The 22,659-nt window shown below is 43.4% G+C and overlaps 1 protein-coding gene across 2 annotated transcripts in view; it reads left to right on the top strand.

The window, feature by feature from the left end:
* The window catches only part of EPS8L2 (EPS8 like 2), a 140,531-nt gene extending 118,293 nt beyond the window's left edge, over positions 1-22,238 (top strand). For both annotated transcript variants that reach the window (XM_019519795.1, XM_019519796.1), the window contains 10 exons: positions 2,244-2,318; positions 4,089-4,237; positions 4,538-4,664; positions 5,785-5,900; positions 10,806-10,917; positions 12,349-12,468; positions 15,269-15,410; positions 18,294-18,477; positions 19,400-19,532; positions 20,691-22,238. In XM_019519795.1, coding sequence (XP_019375340.1) covers positions 2,244-2,318; positions 4,089-4,237; positions 4,538-4,664; positions 5,785-5,900; positions 10,806-10,917; positions 12,349-12,468; positions 15,269-15,410; positions 18,294-18,477; positions 19,400-19,532; positions 20,691-20,762 — 1,230 coding nt within the window. In that variant the 3' untranslated portion in view covers positions 20,763-22,238. The remainder of the gene's footprint in view (positions 1-2,243; positions 2,319-4,088; positions 4,238-4,537; positions 4,665-5,784; positions 5,901-10,805; positions 10,918-12,348; positions 12,469-15,268; positions 15,411-18,293; positions 18,478-19,399; positions 19,533-20,690) is intronic.
* Positions 22,239-22,659: the final 421 nt, after the last annotated feature.

Raw genomic sequence — 22,659 nt, 5'->3', positions numbered from 1 at the left:
CTTATGGGGATGGATAGGAGGCTCCTGATCCTGGGCATGAGCTAAAAGTGCAGCCTGCCAGGGATGGGTGGCCTGGTAGGGCTCCTGGTGGTGCAGGAGTCCCCAGGAAATGCCAGGCCAGAGACCACCCTGGTGAAAGGTGTTGGGGTGCCTTAACCCCAGCTCTCACAACTGGGTGGGTTACATCATAGTAGGGCCAAGAAGGTGGACCCATGTTAGAGAGTGGGCTAGAGGCTTAGAAGCCTGACTTGAAGCACCCTCAACTGGTCAATGCTGGGGCCAGGACCAGAAAGGTCAAAAGGGTCAGGGGTCCACTGCAAGAAATGCCCAGAGCTGAGGGCCTGGGGTTCTGCCTGGCCTTGGAGGTGAGGCCAGGGCCTGGGTGGCCAAAGGTCCTGGAGGGAGCCACACCTGAGGAGGAAGAGTTTAGGGAGCTAGGCAGCCCAGAATGAGGGTGGAACAGGCCACATGATTGCAGGGATCCAGCTGGGGTCTGGACTGGAGGATTCTGGGGGCCAGTGTGGGGCGGGTGATGTTAAGAACTGTGGATACCATCTGTGAGGCTTGGGCTGTGGTGTAGGGAAGGAACAGAGCCACAGCTAGTGCCCCCTGTCACTGAGGCAAGAATGAGCAGCCTCCTGCCTAATTAACAACATAATTATGTATCATGAAGGCATGGCAGGAGAGGAGGCAGGCAGTGGCCCAGAAACAGGTGGGCAGGCCAATGGTAGACCAGCCCAGAGACAGCCCCCTGTTACACTTGCATACCACATGCAACTTGTCCCTAAAATTTAGCTCCTCAAAATTAATGTGCGTGTTTAAGGCAGAACCTGATTTTTCTGCCTGGATTAGAAGCACTCTGCTTTGATTCTTGCTCCACAGCACAGTAGCAGTGGCATTATTATTCAGACAATTGCGGGGGGCACAATTGTCTTGATGGCTCACTGTTCTTCACTCCATAGACATTAACAATAAGAAGGAGAGATGAATGATCTTGATGTTCCATTAATAAAACTAAGTTTTCCTATGGCAAATTTGCTATCTGCTAGCTGTTCCTGGTCTCCCTCCTCCTATTTTACATCCCCAGAGACTCTTTAACTCTTTTCAGAATCATAGCTCTATCTGCAGAGACCAGTCTTCAGCAGCAGCTATGATTTCAGCTTTTACTTAAGCAGGAAAGGGAAGGCAAGTCAGCTGAAGTTTTAGACTCTGTTCCTGCTTTATCCAACTATAACTCTGGAAACATTTCTTTTTCTTCGTTCTGCCTTCCCAAAAATAAGGTGTATGTTTTATCTGGGGGAAGCTGTATGCAAGAATTATATGGTAATTAGGCAGGGAAATAAGGATTCCATAGGAATGCAGTACATACAGTCACAGACCCTTGCATTTCCCCACAGAGAGCCATTTTCCATTACAGCAATGCCAGCAATACAATAGAAAACACAAACGACAGCACAGACTGAAGTGGCTTGTGACTACAGCTTGCCTGGTAGCATAGAGCAGTGGTCTCCAAACTTTTTTGATCTTGCACCCCTATCAGTAAAAAATTTTTGAGCACGTACCCCCAATATATGAGTGAGGGCACCACTATCAACCCCTCCGCATTGTGGAACTCCCATTCTTCCCTCAGGATACCTCACGTACTGTACGTGACACGTGACTGTCTGACATACGGACCGAGTGAGGGTGCCAGTGCATAAATAGAAGTTTTAATATTTTCTTCCTGCACCCCAATGGATCGTCTTGCACACCCCATTTTGGAGACCACTGGCATAGAGGATGCTCATTCTTCAACCGACTACTTGTTGACTCTCTGTAGAAAATATCAAAGGGACTTTTCACAGCCTGCACTGTGAGGAGTTTGAATTTTGCCATTTGGGGAAAAAACACTTTCTCTCCATCCCGAGAAACTTACGGGCAAGCATTTCAAAGGCAACTGATGTTTCTAGGTGCCTGATGCAAAATACCTTACAAAAGGAGGATTTCACAAGGGATCCAAACATTTTCTGAAAAACAGACCCTTTTATGGTATTGCTAAATGGGTATCAGTGAAATGGGGAGTCACTTGGAAATAATTATTTTCTTGGTTGTGTTCTTCTAATTTGAAATTACAGCTAAAAGCTTTTATGTTTTTCAGCTCCAGCACCACCATGGAGAAGTGCCAGAAAGCAGTTATGCCTCTATTGCAGAGCCCTGGAGCCAAAGTTGGTTTGATTAACCTGGACTACTTCTCTTTTTTTCAGGCCAAGCTGAGAAAGCACATCCAGAACCCCAGTGCTTCAGAACTAGTGCATTTCCTGTTTGGGCCGCTGGAACTGGTAACCTTCAAAATATAAGAGTTTTTCTTATGTGCCTATATGATAATCAGCCTGGTTAGATCTAAATGAACAGAAGATTATTGGTCTTGATTAAAAGAAGGCTCTAACTGTCAGAACAGTGAAGTTCTGGAATGGCCTTCCAATGGCAACCCCTTCCCTCCAACACCCTAGCTCTAAGATGCATCTTGAATGGTTTAAGAAAGACATATCATGTGGCTGCCTGTAGTAGTAAGGGCTGACCCAGAAGGTCCCTTCCAGCCCTACATTCTAGAATCAGCACCGGGTAGATGTGGAGTATTGGGTATAAATGTTACAAGCAGTATAGGGAACACAGAAGGATCTGATCCTGCAATAATAATCATTGCAGAAGCAATACCAATAGGGTAATGGAGGAGTAAGGCTGCGAGAGACTTCAAGAGATCATGTAGTCCAACTGGGGATCAAACTTTGAGTTACTACTGGCTACCTGCACTTGCACATGCAGTCCACTGCTCAGCACATGTTGTGTGTCTCTGTCTCTGCTGGACCCACTGTCTAGCATGGCTCCCCATCCACAGGCCTGAGTCTTTGTGTTCAGACTGTAGAGCAGGGGTGGGCAAAATGCAGCCCCTGGTCCAGATGCAGCCCCCTGGGCCATTCTATCCAGCCTGTGGGGCCCCTAAAAATTTAGAAAATCTAATATTTATCTGGCTGCATGTCATGTGGCCCTTGATGACTTGCCAAAACTCACTAAGCGACCCCCTGATCGAAATAATTGCCCAACCCTGCTGTAGAGGCTCCAGTTTTTAGCACTGGAAGTGACATGGAATTGAACTCAAACAAGGTGCTTGGTGAGGCCCAACTTGCCTCAGACGCCTACCATCTGCTTCATTTTACCCTACACGCTTACAGGGAGCAGGAGTACATGGGGATTCAGATTACTACTCAGAACCCTACAAAGCATTCACAGCAAAACCTTGAAACAGTGCAGCATCCCACCTAGGTTCAGGTTTGATTACAAGTCTGAACAAGGATTATCAACCTATTCACTTGGAAGGTGAGCCATGCTACTAAACCTAGGAAAAACTTAGGGTACCCATTCCCAAACTAAGGGTCACAACCCCATTTGGGATCACGGAAGTTAGGAGGGCAGCCATCGGTCCCACATAGTGAGTGACCATAGATGTGCTCAGACTGGTCACAAGCTTACTGGAAGCTGGGTTACAAGCCTGCAATTAGGGTCATGAAAGAGTAGAGAGAATAGCTTTGGGCTATAGCAGTAACAACAAAATGTGAATCAAGCTGAAAGCAGACCTGGTCAATGTGGCCCTATATTTGCACAGAAGATTCCCTGTTTTTAAAAAAAAGAGCTAGAGATAGCAGTTGATCCTCATGTTGTATTCCTGGGGCAGTTCAAGAAATGGGCACTGACAAGTACAGGATACAAGATTAGATGGATCACTGGTCTGATCCAGGGGGAATAACCCAGAGGGCAGTTCCTATATTTCTATGAAATGGCACTATTCTCTACAAAGTCTGAGATGCAAAGAACTGCAGCTGCCAACAAGCTCTTCAAAATTTTGACCTGTGTCTGACTGTAGTGGCCTGGTTTTAGAGATGCAGACCACACCTACATCCCTGTGGTTTCCTTTGGAGGTGGAGGGTGCTCACTGCCTCCAGCTGTCAAGCTCTGAATCATTCCCGTTTTTAGTTTCTTTAATACTTTTGTTGGCCTCCAGACACTGATGTCCTGCAAAGTCTCTAACTGGCATTCTTTCCTGGGTCACACAGATTGTCAATACCTGTGGAGGCCCTGACCTTGCCAGGTCAGTCCTTAGCCCACTTCTAGCTAAAGACACCACAGATTTCCTGAAGACACACCTGACACCAAAAGAGATGACACTCTGGGAGTCCCTAGGAGAGACATGGACGAGATCCAGGTGAGAGCAAGTCTGGGGTGACTCTGCAGATTCCCAAACAAGGCGTAGGGGTGTTTCTGTTTAGCGGCCCTACTGAATAGGCCAGGGAACAAATAAGGGAAGGAAGGGCCTGACACCCTCTTGCCAGCCACCTTTTACACTCATTGGCACCAGTTTGGAGCAAAGCAGTAGTATTTCACCCCCATCTGGCACTGCTGTAAATGATCTCACCAGCTGCAGGGGGCTGGTGGCTTGGGCACTGGAAGACATTAACTTGTGGGTCTTGCTGCAGGCATCCTTTTTCTATTCTTGTGTTCCCAGGGCGGAATGGCCTCGAGAAGCCAATGTCCCAAGCTACATCCCGAAGTTCCGCAACGGATGGGAGCCCCCTGTGGAAATCTTTCGTGGAGCCCCTTGGGAAATAGACATTGGACACCTACAAGAAGAGGTAAATCTTGTGCCCCCCATCATCTTTTTTCGCTACTAACCTCCTTAGAGAAGTTAAACCTTTGCTGAAACATGGAGATACACAAACATTTATAAATGCTGGCCCTGTACTTCAAAGCTTACCTCACCTATAAGTGCCAGGGTAGTGACAAGTTCCTTACCATTTTTCAGCAGGGCTGGTTCAGGCCATGAGATTCCTTTGACCTATTATGGGTGACACTGAGTTTGTGTCCCCAGTCTGGCACACATTGAAATGCCACCACATTCAGTAGAATTACACCAGTGTTAAATTGGTGAGCAAGAGATCAGACACAAAAGTCATTGGCTTGGCTAAGATTAGAACCCAAGTTCCTAAATCTCTGCTGCATGTACTATATCTTATACCCTAAGACACTTTACAGAGCAGAGGCATAAGTCACACACCAGTCTTGGGTGCTGTTATCCAGGCTTGCTTAGTGCAGCCATGTAGGGCCCTGTGGGTGAGATGGGAGTGCCCTGCATGGCTGGACAGCCCGCCCGCAGACAGGGGGATCATGTTAGTCGTGGCTTTTCCCAAAAGTAAGAGGCACTAGCTAGAGATGTCATCTAATTGTAACAAATGAACACATCAGTAACAAGGCTTTAAATCCAGAACCCCAACTGCCTACAGAAACTAAACCTGTCCTGGTGAGGGTCAAGAATCCATTCATAATACAAGGATGATGATGCTAACCCCACTATCCTAAATCTGGGTTGCCATAACTGAACTATGGTGAGGTTTTGGGTGGGGTCTGAAATACAGGAAGTGGGTTGATAGAGACCAGATTTTGTTCTTGCACATTGAAACGATTTGTAGAAAGACAAAATTGCAGATTCATGATTCTGAAAGCCAAAAGGGGCCATTACAATCATCTAGTCTGAAATTGCGTATAATAAGCAATAGCGCATCACCCAGAAATTCCTTGAATTGAAGGAATTACTCCTCTTACTGATGTAAGTCAGACATAATAGGTCCATCTTGACCATCTCTTAACATGTCCAATCTTGATTTAAAGGATCTAGAAACACTCTGTTGTTATTGTTGTCTCCAGTCTCTGATAGGGAGACCGTAGTAATGCTATGACTCCATTTTACCTTTCCAGCTATCATCAGCCAATGGATACCCCTATCGTAACTCCTCGCTCAAGTGTCGCCAGTCAGCTGATGCAATGCAAGCTGTGGATGCCTTTAAACAGGGTGTTACTCAACATGTAAATAGGTAAATCTGCTAGCCACCCATGCACATAGCGCAATAGAGTCCTGATCTTCTAGATACCGTCTAATGCAGTACTACTACTGAGATACTAGACTCTTCTGTGACATTTTGGCTGTCATTAATTCGAGCTTTTTGTCTAGAAGTCACATATCAGTCATGAAGTACTATCTGCCTCCAGGGCACTATAATTAGCAAATATAAGCTGAAACAGGTTATAGTCAAGTGGTTTTCTTCTTGAGAGGCAGAAATCTTAACTGACTTTTATCAGTTAGTTCATATTTTCCTACCTCTGAGTATCAGGCCATCAGACTAGTATTAGGGAGCTGGCATGCACAGTAGAACCTGGATCATTTGTGTCTGGGTAGTTCCTAACTCCCCTAATTCACAATGGGTTGCCAAGAGAAGAATTAACCATGCAGCTGTGGGCTATATTTTGTTATGCCAAAGGGTACTGCTTATCTGATTGCCTGGAGCTCATCAGATGTACTGCCCAGCTGATTAGAGAAGCTTCCTCCCCTGAAACAACTATACTGCTATAGAAGTTAGTTTGTTCCTTTCCATTCATCCCCTACCTTTTGAACCCACATCTACAAAGTAGAACACTTGTAAAGGCAGAGTACACGTTAAGTAGTAAAACTACTTTTCACAATTTAAATCTTCTTTCTGCTGCTCTACAAAACCAGTCTGGTGAAAAGCTATCTCCAGATAGCACAGCCAGATCAGGCCATAATTACCTGCTTTCAAGCATATAAGATGACTCCTACTCAGGCAGGAGTCTTGCACCGAAAGACTTGCACAATGGTAACTGCAGTATCCAACAGTGTGATTTCACCCTTACACTCCCCAAGCCAATTCACCTCGGCAAGGTGAGGAAATTATGCCCCCCCACCAAATCACCAGTCTTCACAACAAGAAGTGAATATCAGTGCCTCATTGGGGCATATACATACTACAAAATACAAGCCATTTAAAATAATCAGTCACAAATTCTGGTCTTGATTACATCTCACAAATTCCATTTGAATTTGCCCCAGGTAAAATCAGAAAATATCTACATTAGGGATTATTTTTTAAATCCATGTTAATTGACTGCCTGTCAACCAATGCATTCACATTTGTTAGTTTGAACAGTCAACAATAAGCCACAAATGTTTGCCTTGCATCCTAGAGTAGATGTTGGTAGTGTGTTGATTATGTACAATCATGTTGATTGGCGATTCTGTGTCCTCTAGATAGACTGAAGAGCACAACACTCTTGGTTTGAACATTCAACCATCTTTAGACAGGGTGGGAAATGATCTGCTTTATAGGGGAGAGGCCATTTGGTTTCAGGAAAGGGAGATGTGAATTACCAATTATAAGTGCACAAATACATTATCTTTATTTTTCAGTATATTTCATTGCTGTCACAGTGACTTGATAAAATCTAACAGGGATCTCTCACAAAAAACTCCATACTCTATGTCTCTAAAATTTTAGTTCCTTTAACAGTAAAGTTGCTTGCAAATAAGTTTCACTGTTTTTCCATGTCACTGTCCTTCTATTTCTCTACTTCCATCTGTTTTATGCACCTTTTGGTCTTGGCATGACATAGTTTAGAGTCATATAGTATGTCTGTACACATGCTTTGGGGTGGGGAGGGGGCACTTTAATTAGAGTGGCTCTGAGAGCCACTCTAAAGCACTCACAGCATCATGTGTATTCAGCATCCTACGTTTCAAAATGGTGATGGGGGTGCTTTAAGTAAAGCTCGTTCAATGATCTTTAGTTAAAACACCACCACCATTTTGAAATGCAGCAATGCTGAATGCACATGACTGAGGCTGCTGGAGCATGCTAATTAGCACACAAGCAGACTCAGTTAATCGAGTCTGCTACAACTTGTGCTATTTAGCATGTGTCAAAGCAGAGGTCTGTCACATGTGTAGGTGCCCATAAGGCCTCAAGTAGAGGCATAACTACTGGGGTGTTGTGCCCTAGACAGCAGCAGGAGGGCAGGCTACATGTAGGGGGTAGCTGCCATTCTGGTGTCCTTTCTATATGGGCACCCAAGCCTGGTACCCCAATTGCTGCCCCACTTATTATGCTACTGGCCTCAAGTATGAAAAGTACTTCAGTAAATTCCCACTGAAGTCCATCACACCCAGGCCCATGCCTAAATTTGAACAGGTCCTTAAGTGCTTTCCTGAATCAAGGTCAGATTTGGGCCAGGTCTATAAAAGAAAAGTCTGGTTAACGTGGCAATACTTATATTAGTGGCCCCCTCCTTGGATGGACTAAGCAGATGCTAAACAAAAAATGCTTTGCTGGGTTCCTAGCTCTACTAGAAAAAGCCCTTTTTATGCTGATGTAACTGTCTACCCTTGTGCTTTTGACTATTTGACAGTGTCACAAAAGAGTCCCAAGCTGATAACATTATAACCAGCAAAAGTTTCTAACTTAAACTAGACCTTGACAGTGGTGGCCAGAGAACCTGCCACTGTGTCCAGCTTCACAAGTCCAAGCCCTGCTGCTTGTGACTCACTGTGCCTGCTGGTGCACTACAGAAAAAGAACTCGGATATTCCTTCTTTATCTTGTCTTCGCGGCAGTTGGTGGGAAAAATTATTCGCCTTTTCCTGTTCGTTATGTGTCAGTTTATTCCAACTCTAGTTGACACACACTTGCTCCTTATGTAGTGCACATGACTGTAACAGTTTATTGCCTAGAACATAAATTCCCCCAAACCAGGAAGACTATAGACCAACCTCAGAGCTGGCTTTTTGGGGGCTATTGCTCAAATAAAACATGACATAGATCAATCTGTGTTAAAAGCTATTATCTTTGTATACTCAAAGCAAGCCCCTCAGCTTTTCATTGATGGTTGTTTGTTTTTTTTAATAACCTGCTAGAAGGATCCTTGATAACCACATGATGGGGAGAAAAAGAACCACACAAGATGTGTTTCTGGAAAAACATGCAGGCAATAAAGCAATTGTAAGTTAGGAATGTGAGGAAAATGCACCTTATGTTGTGCCCAGTAATAATCCTTTCCTCAAAATAACAGGCATGGTGTACATATCTTAAAGGGAGCAGAAATCTGACACCACAATGCTGACGTAACATTCAGATCCCACTAGCAAACTTGAGCCACATTCCCCTCTGTTCTACCTCTTATTCATAGAGTTGCATCCAGTTTGGTGTCAAGCAGTGTTACTTCCTTGGATGAAACTCCATCCTGCTATTTCTATTCTTGCTGACAGGAGGAAGTTTTCTGCTCTGTCACAGCTATGCTGGTTTTAAGTCATAAGCAAGAAGGTCCATAGAAAAATTATGTCCCTAATTCAAGCCATTATTTTATACGAATTGATAGAAACTGCTCGAGATGCCAACAGAAAATAAATCCACTCTGAATGGGGATAAAAGCTTGAAGTCTAGACAATCTTCAGAAACCAAAAAATGAAATAAGTAAAACAGATTTCAATTCCTTCCTTTCTCCCTCCCTCCCCTTAATTTTTTTTTCCAGTTTAAAATGTATTTCAAAATTGATGTCCAGAATTCTTTGCCTTGGAAGTGCCAAAATGAAATGTTTCAACAAATCCAAACTTTTCAAAATATTTTGAAGTAAGCAAATTCATCAAAACTTACCTTTTCTCAAGAGAACATTTCTGGTTCTGATGAATCCTCACTTCCTGATTTAAAAAAAAAGGCAGAAAATTCTCAGTTATTTATGCTACTTTTTGACACATGACTTTCCCTTCCTCAAAACATAGATTCATAGATGTAGGGTCAGAAGGGACTTAAGTAGATCATCAAATCTGACCCCTTGTCCTGGGCAGCAGAGAATACTGGGCTCATATGAGCCCAGCTAGGTAATTATCTAGCCTCCTCTTAAAGACCCCCAAGGTAGGAGCCAGCACCACTTCCATTGGAAGTTGGTTCCAAATCCTAGCCGCCCTGATATCTAGCCTGAATCTACTCTCAGTCAACTTATGGCCGTTATTCCTTGTTACTCCGGGAGGTGATCGGGGGAACAGGGTCTCTCTCCCATTCCCCACTGGTCCCCTCCTGGTAAGTTTATAGACAGCCATCAGGTCCCCTCTCAGCCTTCTGATGTAGCCCATTTTTCCATTGCTTTGGCATGTTGGGAAGAGTGCTAGTGTTTCACACCTATTTTATACAAGTATATACAGTTGTTCTTCATGAGCCAGTCTGCTGGAATATCAGGCTTATCTGGTCTACTCAAGCTGTTGCTATAAACTTGCTGGCTACTCCTAATTCTATGTCAAGTACAGTAAATTAACATTTTTTTATTTGCATTTTTATTTTTGTCTCCTAATCTTTTCCTCAATCCTCACTTCATTATGAAGCTGCTAACTGAAGACTAACACTGCCTTTTTTTATACACTTTTCATGGCATCAACCTCATGGTGCTCAAAGCATGACACTGATCATTGACTGAAGAGCCTTCACTGCCTTTCTGCAGGATGTTTTACTAAAATGCATCCAATCCTGTACAACTCAGGATCAGAACTGAGCATAAATTTGGGGTCTAGGGCCATTGCATCACTGAAAACCTGACATCTCTGGCTCCTGGCAGACATTACGTTTGTTGCACGTTATATGAAAGTGTTGAGTAAAAAAATGGTAACATGGCAACTGGTTACACATTAAAACTATGGTGGAACTATGCTGTTCAGCAAGCAACTTCTTTAAGGCTGATTGGTGATTATTAACCTGGAATAAGCTTGTTAACATCTGGCATGTTATGATTTGTCATGTGATACTTTTGTCAAGCATTTTATGTGAGTAATGTCTGCCAGAGGCCTTTTAAACCTTGCACATTAACATAATCATTCTAAATACGACTTTCTCCAGCCCCTTGGCTATCATAGGAACCCAAATTATAAACTATTTTTTTCTTCTGAAGGAATTTTGAGGCACAGGGGATGGCTGCACCAAAGAGATATGCCAAAATCCGCTATGATTTCACTGCTCGAAATGCCAATGAACTCTCTGTGATGAAGGATGAAATCCTGGAGGTAAATAAATAAACTTGGGAGCCAATCCTCTATCTTGGAAGGGAGAAAAAGATATACCACTTGGCAAACACCAAATAATTTTCACCTAGGAGTTCTGAATGACAGCACAATATTTCCTTTGAAGAGAAAGCTTTAAGTCTGAGTAAGAGTAGGATTTTTTTTCAGGATTTCAGGATCCAAGCGTCCTTGAGATTTGATGGCTATGTTGTTTTAACATAGCAGCAAGGATTAAGGAAACCAAGTCATCATGCTATGCTGCTTAATGACAAATTGAGTTTTATTTTTATTGCTTCAGACTTCCCTGTAATAAACAGTTGAGAGACTATTTTCCCCTGAAATGTAACACAGACTTGATTTTAGCATTAGCTTTTCGCACTGCAACAGCCAGTGTCCATTAAAAAAAAAAAGGCTTCTGTTAAATAGAGATGTAAAATACTTACACATTTGCATAAATATTGTGATAACAAAAATGAAGAGTGTGTAAACAGTCTGGCTCAGGGCTGAAGCCAGAGCCAAGGTGCCGCCTACCCTAGGCTGCGCTGGCTTGTTTGGCAGGGGAGGGGAGAGTAACAGGGAAGACTGCAGAGGAGAGGGAAACCTGCAGCCTGCACTCCCACCCCTTGCTCTGCCACCCACCCCATTATAATTAATTTATAATTATCTACATATGGAATCTAATTATTGGGGGGTCATCTTAAATTCAAAGTCATCTTGGATTTGGGTAAATATGGTATATTTAAATCTGAATAGAAATAAACATCAAAGCATTTGATGCATGGGACAAAAATCTTTGAGTTTAGGATAGCTTTCTTCTAATAGAACAGGACTTTTTTTTTTTTTTTTTTTTTTTAAATCAGAGCTCAAACTAGAACAGGCATGCAAGAAGAAACAAGTAATCATGTGCAGTGGAAAATACCCTGATAACAAAACACCATCTTTCCTGCATCCTGTTTAAGTAATGGATGGGTTGTAAACAAGTCATATGAAAATTCTGCAGGTAGCTTTTGTCCAAATGACAGGATTCATTTTGAACAGCCCCCTTTTTTTTTTTTTTTTTTTAGGCAAAAGGAATTACAGGGCACTATGAGCTCTCTCACTGACGACAGGCTTAAAAATCAACAGACAAATTAAGCAGGAACTGGCAGGAGTTCCTAAAGCCACAGGTTGATGCATTTTCACTAGGAGCTGCTCCCCAATAAGCCAGTATTCCACAAACACTTTGTTGACCCTCTTCAGGGAAGATTTGTCAATGCTGCATTTGAATTTGACACCATCTGACTCCGTTGCAGTTTTCTTGTCTCTACTGCATTTTTCTATGGGATACCACAGGGCAGCATGTTTTCTTTCATGCGAGAACAAGAGATTTCATTACCTTGTACATGCCATGAATGCATGGTGTTCTCAAGGGCTAAATTACTTTTGCTCTCACAGGTCTTGGAAGATGATAAGCAGTGGTGGAGGTTGCTAAACCGCAGTGGGCAGGCTGGCTATGTCCCATATAACATCCTGGATGTGGTGAAACTGGAAGATATGGAAGAGCTCTCTAATCAGGTGATGTTTGACTGGTAATCAGCTGTGGTGTGTAACTGGTCTCTGAGAACCACCTTCAGCCATCACCAGAAACAAATCAACCTACCTACCCTGTAGACTTGATAAGTAAGGCAACTTTTCGCAGCTGCATAAACTTTCTTCCTCTCACAACTTTATAGCACTGTGACAGGATGAAGGGGTCTCACCTGACCACTATAAACTAGGGCTTTAACAACTTAGACATCTCAAGGCTAGTGTAGGTGATGTGATGATGAAACTGAGGCTAAAACAGAACTAAATATACCCTCCTGCCCCTCAAAAAAAACCCTTTTATTATGGAATCCTACAGAGGTCTCACCCTAGGTACCTATGAAGAACTGAGGCTAATAGGAGTTAATTGCTATTCAAGGTGCAGGTGTAAACGACTGTCCCCACCTGTTTTGATGTCAAAGTGGGTGACAGTCAGCCTGAGTTCCACAATAAAGGCCCATATCTAGGCTTGGAAAGTTCAGACAGCTCTCAAAACAGCTTCTGGGCACTTGTTAGAAACACAGCTCCACCACACCCAGTTGCTAGAAGACTAGCTTCTAGCCTGATACAGGGTTTTTCTGCTTTATGTAAAACCTTTTTGTTCCTTTGTTTTTCCAAATACATGCCCCTCCACCTTCAGGAAAATCCTACCAGCAGTACTGCTTGCTCAATAAAAGACTGTGGGCCTGAGTCATTAGTATACTTGAGAGCACACAGTTCATAGCACAATGCAGAGTATGTATAAAACACCACTGCTCTGCTGTGCAAGTGTTTGATGCCCACTTTTCACCATGTAAATGTGAGGCAATAGAAAATTGGACCTTGTGTGTTGTTTCTGGATAAAGTAGCTCCCCCTCCACTAATTTGCAAACATTTTGCATAACTTTAGTGCTTCTTTCAAGGATCTCAAAAATATTTTACAGAGACAGACTTGTAATCCTGCAGTGAGTGGGGTCATAATCATCCCTTGCCTGTAACTGTCATATGGGAGAAAGGAGGAGAAAGATTAAGGGCTCTGAATTTTCAAGGAGTTCTGAGTACCAGCAGCTCCCATTGAGTTGAAGTGGAGCTTGGGTGTTTAGCTTTTCTAACAATAAGGCAGCAGTTCTTCACATAGTTCTGCGAGTGCTTCACTTTACTGCTGTGAGTCATCTCGGGAATCAACAGCACTCTGCGGCAGCAAACCTAAGCACTTATATGTCAGTATCTACTGCAGGTCTGGAGCCTAAGAGGTCACACAGCAAGGCAGAGCTGGAAAAACTACCAAGCTGTCCAGCTCCCTAGTGTCTAACCCCAGGTTAACATCATCTTCTGGCAAGATTCCCTCATTGTCATCTGCTCTGCTTTCCGTTATTACTAATGATGACGATTCACCATTTGATTGCAGCAATAATTAAAGGGCAACCAATTCAGGGCTCCATCTTGGTAGGTGGCATATAAATACATAGCAAAATGACAGTCTGTAACCCCAAAGACATACCAGGTGTATGAACTAAACAAGAAGGTCAAGTGGAAATAAGATAACAGAAATAATAGGTGAGCTATTCGACAGCAAGTAATCCAAAATTCCCAAATTGTGTCCATCTTTTACATCCCCCAGAAGTGCTGGCCATCAGAATTTCTTATGCTTTAGAGCTTGACATGTGATGGTTTAAGTGTGAAGATTTCTTCCCCTGAAATTACATAGTCAAGCCCCTGAAAGCTTCATGTACTGATAAAAGGTTCCTGCCAAGCTACCATAAACAATTAGAGATTTTTTTTCTAAAATTAGTGGAATGTGATACAGCAGTAGGAAGATGAAACAATTTCAGTGTTGCCAACCCAAGCGTTCAAACATCATGAGTCAAGCTACAAAAAACCCGAAGTTTGATTTTAAAATTAGGAGCATAGAGAGGGTCTGTAGGTCAGATCCCACAGGCAGGATTGGTCCACAGAGTAGATTCAGCATGGAGTTAGTATGTGAGGTCAGTCTGCAAATGGGATTCAGTGCACCGGCTAACCCTGCATACTGAATTCAGCCACAGCCTAATCCCATGCTCTGGCACAATCCAACATGCAGGACCGTTTCATCCAGCCTGCAGGGCTCCCCTCAGGTCTGGAAATCTGGCAGTGGGGGAGTGGTGGCAGCATTAATTGCCCTAGGTTCCAGGGCCACAGCAATTACAGCACCCTGACTCCAAATTTCTGGACCTGTGGAGAACCAGAGGCCAGATGACATAGCCCCATGGGATGGATTCAACCTACAGGTTGGAGGTTGAGCACTACTGGTATCTAGTCTGTCTTAGTTCGTTCTTAAGTGGCGACGCAAGGGGGGGACTATTGAGCAACCTGTTACAACAAGTTGTCAATCAAGGACAGAGGCATAACAAGGCAGCAGGACACCCAGGGCAGCAGCGACTTTCAGCTGCTGCTGTGCTGCTGGTGCAATTGTGTGGGTGGAGGCAGTAGCTGTTATTCTTCTGCTTCCTCCCCACTTTGCCCCCTGACCCCAGGTTGGTGCTCAATGCTGCTGCCCCAGCACCCCTCACCTTAGTTACATTACTGATGAAGATAGGTGAATGCATGCATCCCTTCTTCTGGAGTTCCTTGATTTTATTTACCTTGCTAGTATAAAACACAGAATTATATGGAAAGTTGTCATGTACAGTTCCACTTAATTATACAGTGACTTCAACTGAGCTTGGCAATGTACAACAGCTGAGGACGTGGCTCACTGTTTTTTGCTACTGATGGATGAGGAATGATGGTGACAAAAATATTTACTTAATATCTTTTCTTTCCTGTTATTTAGTCTAATCTGAAGTACAAAGGAGACTTGAGTCCAAGGGGAATTGGGCCCTCCAGTCCTACTCACAAGCTACCTGTCAGCTATGCTGGTGATAAGTGGGGAAGTGAAATGTTAGCCCGGAACTCTTCTCCAGATGCCAAAGAACGTATGTGCCTAGGTTCTTACTGCTCAAAAAAGTTACTGTCTACAGGAACATTTGACCTTATATAGCGCATTACACAGTCCAAATAACTCAACATTGTAGTTCTGGAATTGAATTTAATTAAGAAGCTTTCTTTTGTATTTCCTTTCCTTTATTCACATTCAGTGTTAACACACTTAGATGGATCACTCATTTTATATCAGTCAGTCACTGTTTATGCTTGCCTGTAGCTATGCATCTAGATCTGCAAGCAAGGGATTAATATGGCAAATAAGCCCATGAGAAAGGGAGGTTTCTTAATCTTAGTCTGGCTGCCTAACAGCATGTAAAAGGGCTGGAGCAGCAGGCATGAACTGTATAATCCCAGTTGCCCTGGCACACTCACTTCAGAAGACAATCATAAAATTGCCTTCTGAGGCCCCCCCATACAAATGCTGCTCTAGGTAGGATACCATAAAAACAGCCATAGGGAGGCATATCAGGGACAGGCCCACAGTATGGCAGAAAATCAGGCAGGGCTACAGCCCACAGAGCAGCCTCTTTGCCTATTCCAGCCTTCTTAACCATGTGCTGGGGGAAAAAAACAGCCAAGGATTCAGAGGGCACAAAGGTGGCTTAATGCCATCTTCTTTCCTACTGAGCTGGGTGTTCTCTGTTTGCCCCAGTCTCAACCCCCTCAGTTCAAGTGTCTCAGTGCCCACAGGGGCACCAACAATGTGTTGCAATAGCTATATCTGGACCATCAAGGTTATCTTCTGTAGTGTTGTTCTTCATGTATTCCCTAGTATGCAAAACCTGTAGTACTCCATGTGCAAAACAATTCCTTCTGTTTTGTGGATATTGCTAAGTAACCAACCACACCACCTCCCATCTTACTTAAGCATAACAGATTATACGTGTATAAAGCCATCACTTTAAAAGTAGACTGGACCTGCAGCTCTATCGGCCACCACCAATCCCTTGTCTAGATTATTGCTTAACACAGTTTCAGAAGAGCCTTAGTAATCTCTCCCCTGACGGCCACAACATGGAACCATTCCTTTTACAACTGCATTAGTTCATGGGTAGGTAGAAATATGGCTTCCTTGGTGTCCTGCTAAACTAAAAGCATGCCATTGAATTGTCATCATATATTTCACAGATTTCTAGGGTCAGAAGGGACCTATTAGATCATCAAATCCAACCCTTTGCTCTGGGCAGAAAAGAGCACTGGGGTCACATAACCCCAGCTAGGTGCTTGTCTAATCTCCTTTTAAACACCTCCAAGGTAGGGGAATGCACCACCTTGCTCAGAAGCCCATTCCATATTTTGGCAACCCTCACCGTAAAGAATTTTTTCCTGATGTCCAATCTAAATTTGCTGTCCTTCAGTTTATTGCTGTTGTTTCTAGGAACCCCAAGGGGTGCCCAGATAAACAGACTATCCTCCATTCCCTGCTGACCTGCCCCCCTCCCCTGAACTCTTCAGAATCAGGGGAAAGCACTGATATTTTAAAATCTCATGAATAAAGGAGGAAGGGGATCCTGTGTACTGTTCACCAGCCCACCAGCAATAATAGTAATGAACCTGATCCACCTAATAAGTTTCCAGCAAAAAAATTCTTTTTTTGTCAAACTTTACTTCTTTTTTTAAAAAAAAATTGGCAAGCACTTTTCAATAAGAATGTCCTGACAAGGCCTACTAGTAAGAAAGCTCCAACAAGCTAAAAACAAGTTGGTTTGCAGGGTGTGAGAAAAGTTCTTTCATACCTTATGAAAATTACTGTTCAGTTGAAAACAGCCCCTTAAAATATGCATTTATTAAATGGAGTCATTTAAAATTTGCAATTTTGTACCATAAAGTAGAACATTCTTTTCCTTTGGAAATTATACAGCTTCACATAATGATGATCATTTACTGAATAAGAAATCCCACATAATGTTTCAGTTCAATGAGCAGTGAATTCACACCAATGCCATTGCCACAGTATACAAAAGAGAGAGCCTTCAGGTATTTTTTTGGAGGTTGGCAAGTTACATCCAGCAGAGAGCTACATAGAGCATTTAGAGTTTTATGCCCTTTGTCATTACTGCCTAGTCCAGATCTTGTAGCAGACAGCTACATGATGCAGTCTGATCTCTGTGGGCTGTCTCTCTTTTCTCAGCATCACCAATAGCTATTTTAAAATTCTCTAATTAGTCCAGCTGGAACTGTAGAATTTAGGCCAAGATGTTGCATTACAGAGCTCCAGGTATTATGCATACAACGCTTCCATGGAATATCTTGCAACACTCCACTAAATGACTTAATCATTTTAAGAGACAATATCCCTACTCCAAACCCACAACTAGCTTTTTGAAACTTAAGAATAGATTCAAAAATTGCCATGAGAATGAGCATCTGGCTGTTATTTTGGATTCATTCTCTTCATCCTTATGAAGAGGTATTTAGAAATGTAGCTTTTAAAAGCAGACAGGGAGAAGACTTCTACAGCTGAAAAGGGAATTTAAAGCAGTTGCTAGCTTTAGGGTCTGTGGGACATGACTTAATCCCACCGATTGTACCACCCATCTGCTGCACTTCTAAAATGACAGTAGTACAATTCATTTTTCCTTTGTACGTTGTTCCTGGGGTGGGTTCCATGATCAAAATGTCATGGCTCAGTTAGACTCCAGCAAAGACTTAATGGTGTCCTTTAAGTTAAAATACACAATTAAACATGCTTCTAGATTTCCTACATTTTTCAAGTATTTTTTATAGAAATGAGGGAGCTGCAGAGTCAGCCCCTACTTTTACTAACACCTCATGTGATCCCCCTTCCACCAGGTCCAATGGATTGCAATTTAGGACAGAACTTCAGGCCCCCATCTCTAATTTGTCATCTGAAAGCATACTCTGTTTTCTAGAAATGATTCACCATATGGATGAGGTGAATGATGAGCTACTAAAGAAGATTACAAATATTAAAATCCAGCCTCCCCAGAGACACTTCAGAGTGGAGAAGAGTCAACAAGCTCTCGTGCCCCTAACATTCGAGTCCAGCGCTGAAGAAGTCAAAGCTTGGCTGGAAGCAAAATCATTCAGCAAAGGGTAAATCTCCACATGATGCTAGATGATGCACTAAAACTTCATTAGAGAGGGGCAGCTGGGGGAAACTTCTGTTGGAATGGAAAGACCTATTTTTATAAACGTATATAGTTTGTGCGCAAGATACATGTTTGTATCCACATCCAGATACGTCCCATGAAGCCAGTAAAGGGCCCAAAGCTACCCTTTTCTCCCTCCTATATTACTCAGAGACAACAAACAATGCAAATTACAGCCCTTCTCTTCTTCCCTGGTGTGGCTCTCCCTGCAGGTCCTCCCTGCGGACTGTTGAGCCAAGACCTTTTCTTCAGAAGAGCACTTCTACTATCCTCATAAGCAGGGTGGAGAGAATAAGCCTCCTGTAATGGAGTCGGCAAGACTGACACCTGCTGACAGGGTTGGGTCACAGGAGAACACTTTACAGCTGAGAACACAGAAGCACTTTACAAAATAAAATATTTTAAGGAAGGGCTCAGGGGGACTAAGGGCCAGAATTGTAATGGTACATGCATGCCTAATGCCTGTTAGTTTGAAAATCCTAGGTGCCAACCTTGCATCTCAAGCCTGAAAAACTTGGCCTTGAGTAATTTGTTGAAGACTATAGAGGTGGTCCATAGGGGAGCTGAGATTAGAATTTATTAATTCTGGGGTCCCATGCCTGGGATGAATTGGTCCCAAACACCTCTTTCCTTGAGATTATAATTAACATCTATATAAAAACCAAACAGGAGCCACTAACTTTTAGCAATAATATTCTTAAATAGAAATATACTCATGTTCCAGAAGGCTAATTTCCTGGTGGCTTTTTAAATGGATAGTATCCTGCTATAAGGCAAACATTTACTGGTTTATCTCCTTTGTCTCTTTTCCCAATCCCATATGAGCCTAATGTAAAACAGTCATGATACCACTTGTGTTTACCTAGGACTGTTGAACACCTTGGCATACTGACTGGAGCCCAGCTTTTCTCCCTGAACAGGGATGAGCTGAAGAAAGTGTGTGGAGAAGAAGGAGCGAGGGTGTATAGTAAAATTACAGTGGAAAAAACGTTCCTGGAGGTAAGACTCTGACCCAAAAACCTGTAAATCAGCAGTCACCAACCAGCTGATCTTGATCGACTGGTTGATTGTGGAGCCTCTGACGGCTGATTTCAGTCTGTCAGAGGCTCCGCGATTGGGAGCGGCAGGCCACGCATGGCTGGGCTAAGCCACAACCCCTGCCACCGAAACCAAGCTGGGTGAGTGGGGTCAGAGGCCAGTAGCTTGTCCAGGGCCCAAGGGAGGAGGGGGCCAGGGGCAGGGCAGTGGATGGGGCAGATGTGGAGGGGGACAGGGCAGTAGATCCTGGGGCACCAAAACGTGATCTTCACCATAAAAAGGTTGAAGACTACTGTTGTAGCTAAACAACAATCAGGATCACAAATATTAGTGAGCTTCATTAAATAGGCATGTTAAGAGCATGTTTTATTCAACAAGTGGTAATAACACATCTTGGCTTAAGAGAAATAGAATCTTGTGAAAACTACAATTATGAAACAACAGGCAAAAACCTCAATGGAATAAAACAAAGAAAGGATTTACCTTATTAACTTAGTGATAGAATCATAAAACCATAGGGTTTCAAAGGGAGCTCATTGGTTATCTGATCCAACCCCCTTCACCAATGCAAGAATGCTGTCCCTAAATTCATGGGGGCTAACTTTTCTGGCAGGCATTAGCCTCACGCTCTCCCTGAGTGCCACTCCAGTCACTTTTCCTTGCCTAATCCACTGCTCAGCTTTCTGCTACCTGCCCTGTGATCCCTGACCAAGCTGCTGCTCTGTGTTCTGGTTCCTGCCCTGAGCTCCCTGCCTGATCTGCTGCTCTGCTTTCTATTCCTTGTTCTATCTGTCACTGGGCTGCCTGTCCCTTGCTCAACCTGCCACGTGCCATACACAGAGGCTACCCATGTCACTTTTGACACCTGTGCCGCAACTGGGACACACCTACCCTAAAACATCCCTGATCAAATCGAAATCTACCATGATAAAAAGATGTCAACATGTATTTTCAGATGCAACTAACCTAGCGAAACAGTAATTTCTGGAGCCGTTTTGTGAGATGCATTTAAACAATTTATAACATGTACAAGTGCTCTTGACTACCTCTATCACTTTTGTGTGGGTGGAAAATATTTTTAAAAAGGATTGTTGTCTTTACATTTTGCTTCTGTTCCAGAAAAGCAGAGGGGAGTCAGAGCTTCAGGAAATTATGAAACGCCGCCAGGAGAGAATTGATTCTGGAATTTAAAGTTCTATCTGCTTTCTTCAGCTATTAGTCCTAGTAGTACAGAAAAAGGGAATAAGAGCAATGAGCCCTGACCCAGACAAGAGATGACAGAGATCAACCACCTTGCAGTGTAACTGCCATCAAAGCAACACTTCCATGGACACTGTTATTAAGGAGGATACTCACTCACCAAGATCCTATCTCATTGGGAGAGAAATTTTAGTATTGCATGAAGTATTATTTTTATATCTATATATTTTATACTGAAATGTTATGTGCATGCAGTTCAGAACGTTAGCAGGATCAAGAGTCATTCATGTGATCCTGAATGTAACAGCACAAGGCTGGATTTCAGCAAGCAATGCACCCTCAGAGCCTATGATGTACTTACTGCTGTATGGTCTGATAAGAAGAGGGCAACTAGAAATAATGCTCAGAACAAGCAATGCTTAGAGTATCTGTACCAGACTAGTAGAAGACTACATGCCCTTCCCCCTTACACACACTTCTTCTCTTTCCCCACACTGTCTTTTGTGACAGATGTATTAAGCAATGTATCCTATCCAGTGGCAATTATGTTTCCTTCTTCTGTTCCACCCCCGTGTCTTTTCAAAGTCTTAAAATATTTTAAATAAGGACTGGGCCTGTTATTACATGACTTTACTGTGTAATGCAACTATTGTAGGCTGGGACCTCCTCTTTAAGCACACACACACACTGGGCTGTTGCTATCTTTGAGAAGCAGACAAGGGCTTTAACTAGCAAGATCAGAACAAGTACCAACCTGAAATTATTTGAAATCTCCAACTGGCAAGTCCTGTCTGACTGCATCAGTCTACACAGTGGATAGTCACGGATAAGACCTTAAGGGATCTTCAGCAATAACTAAGCACTGCTCCCCTACTGGCAAACTGCAGTGCTGCCAAACCCAAGACTTCACCAATCGGAAGTTAAGCCTATAAAACATGCTCCTGACCCAAAACACACACAACACTCTTCCCAACGTATGCACTCACAGGCCCTGCTCTAAAGTTATTATAACAATCTTGTAAATAGCAATCTGAACAGTAAACATCTAGGAAGTTTAATGCAAGTGGAAAAGGCCATATAATATGCTGTTTAAAAATGAAAAATATTTTGAAAACAAGTCTGAAAACCTACTTAATCGGGTCAGTGCCTTTGTTAATATGTCAATTCTGTTTTTCCTAACCATTATAAACACATACATCATCTACAGTGTTCAAGATTTAAGCATGAAGACATGATGCCTAGTGAAAGTAATGATATCATCTGGTAATTGTGCAGTTGTAATTTACACTCAAAAAGTCGGAACAAGTATAGCAGGGGTGGCCAACCCGCAGCTCCAGAGTCTCTTCAGAAGTTAATATGCATCTCCTTGAATCTTTGCACAAGCACACAGTGATCAGCTTCCTCAGCCGTTACGTCACATCACGTGACATGACCACTTGCAGCAAGCACATTACTCAGTTTAGACTCGGAAGTTTGGACTCCAGAGCTTCGGGTTGGCCACCTGCATTGGCGACCCATGGGGGTGCATGCGGTTGCACATGCACCTCCTGAGCTTGGCGGTGCACCCCTGCCAAAAGTGCTGCTGATGCTGCTGGTGGTACCTGCAGGCGATTGCCGCTCTCCACCTCTCACCCCCCTTGCTGCTGACACTGCTGGTGGCATCTGCCGGTGGTCGCCAACCACCGGATGGCATTCGCCACCCCCACCCTGCCACTGACACTGCTGCGGCTGCCTGCAGGAGCTCCCGCTCCCACCCCTGCCACCGACACCACCTGTGGGCAGTTGCCGAGCCCACACCCCAGCCTATGGGGGCACGCAGCATTCATGGCCACCCCTGTAGTATAGGGTACTTCTCATGGATTCACCATGCTTATCTCGCACAGTGACT

Source organism: Gavialis gangeticus, unplaced genomic scaffold, assembly GCF_001723915.1.
Source record: "Gavialis gangeticus isolate Ggan-Ray unplaced genomic scaffold, GavGan_comp1, whole genome shotgun sequence".
NCBI lineage: Eukaryota > Metazoa > Chordata > Crocodylia > Gavialidae > Gavialis > Gavialis gangeticus.
This window is presented reverse-complemented; position numbering and strand designations above follow the sequence as displayed.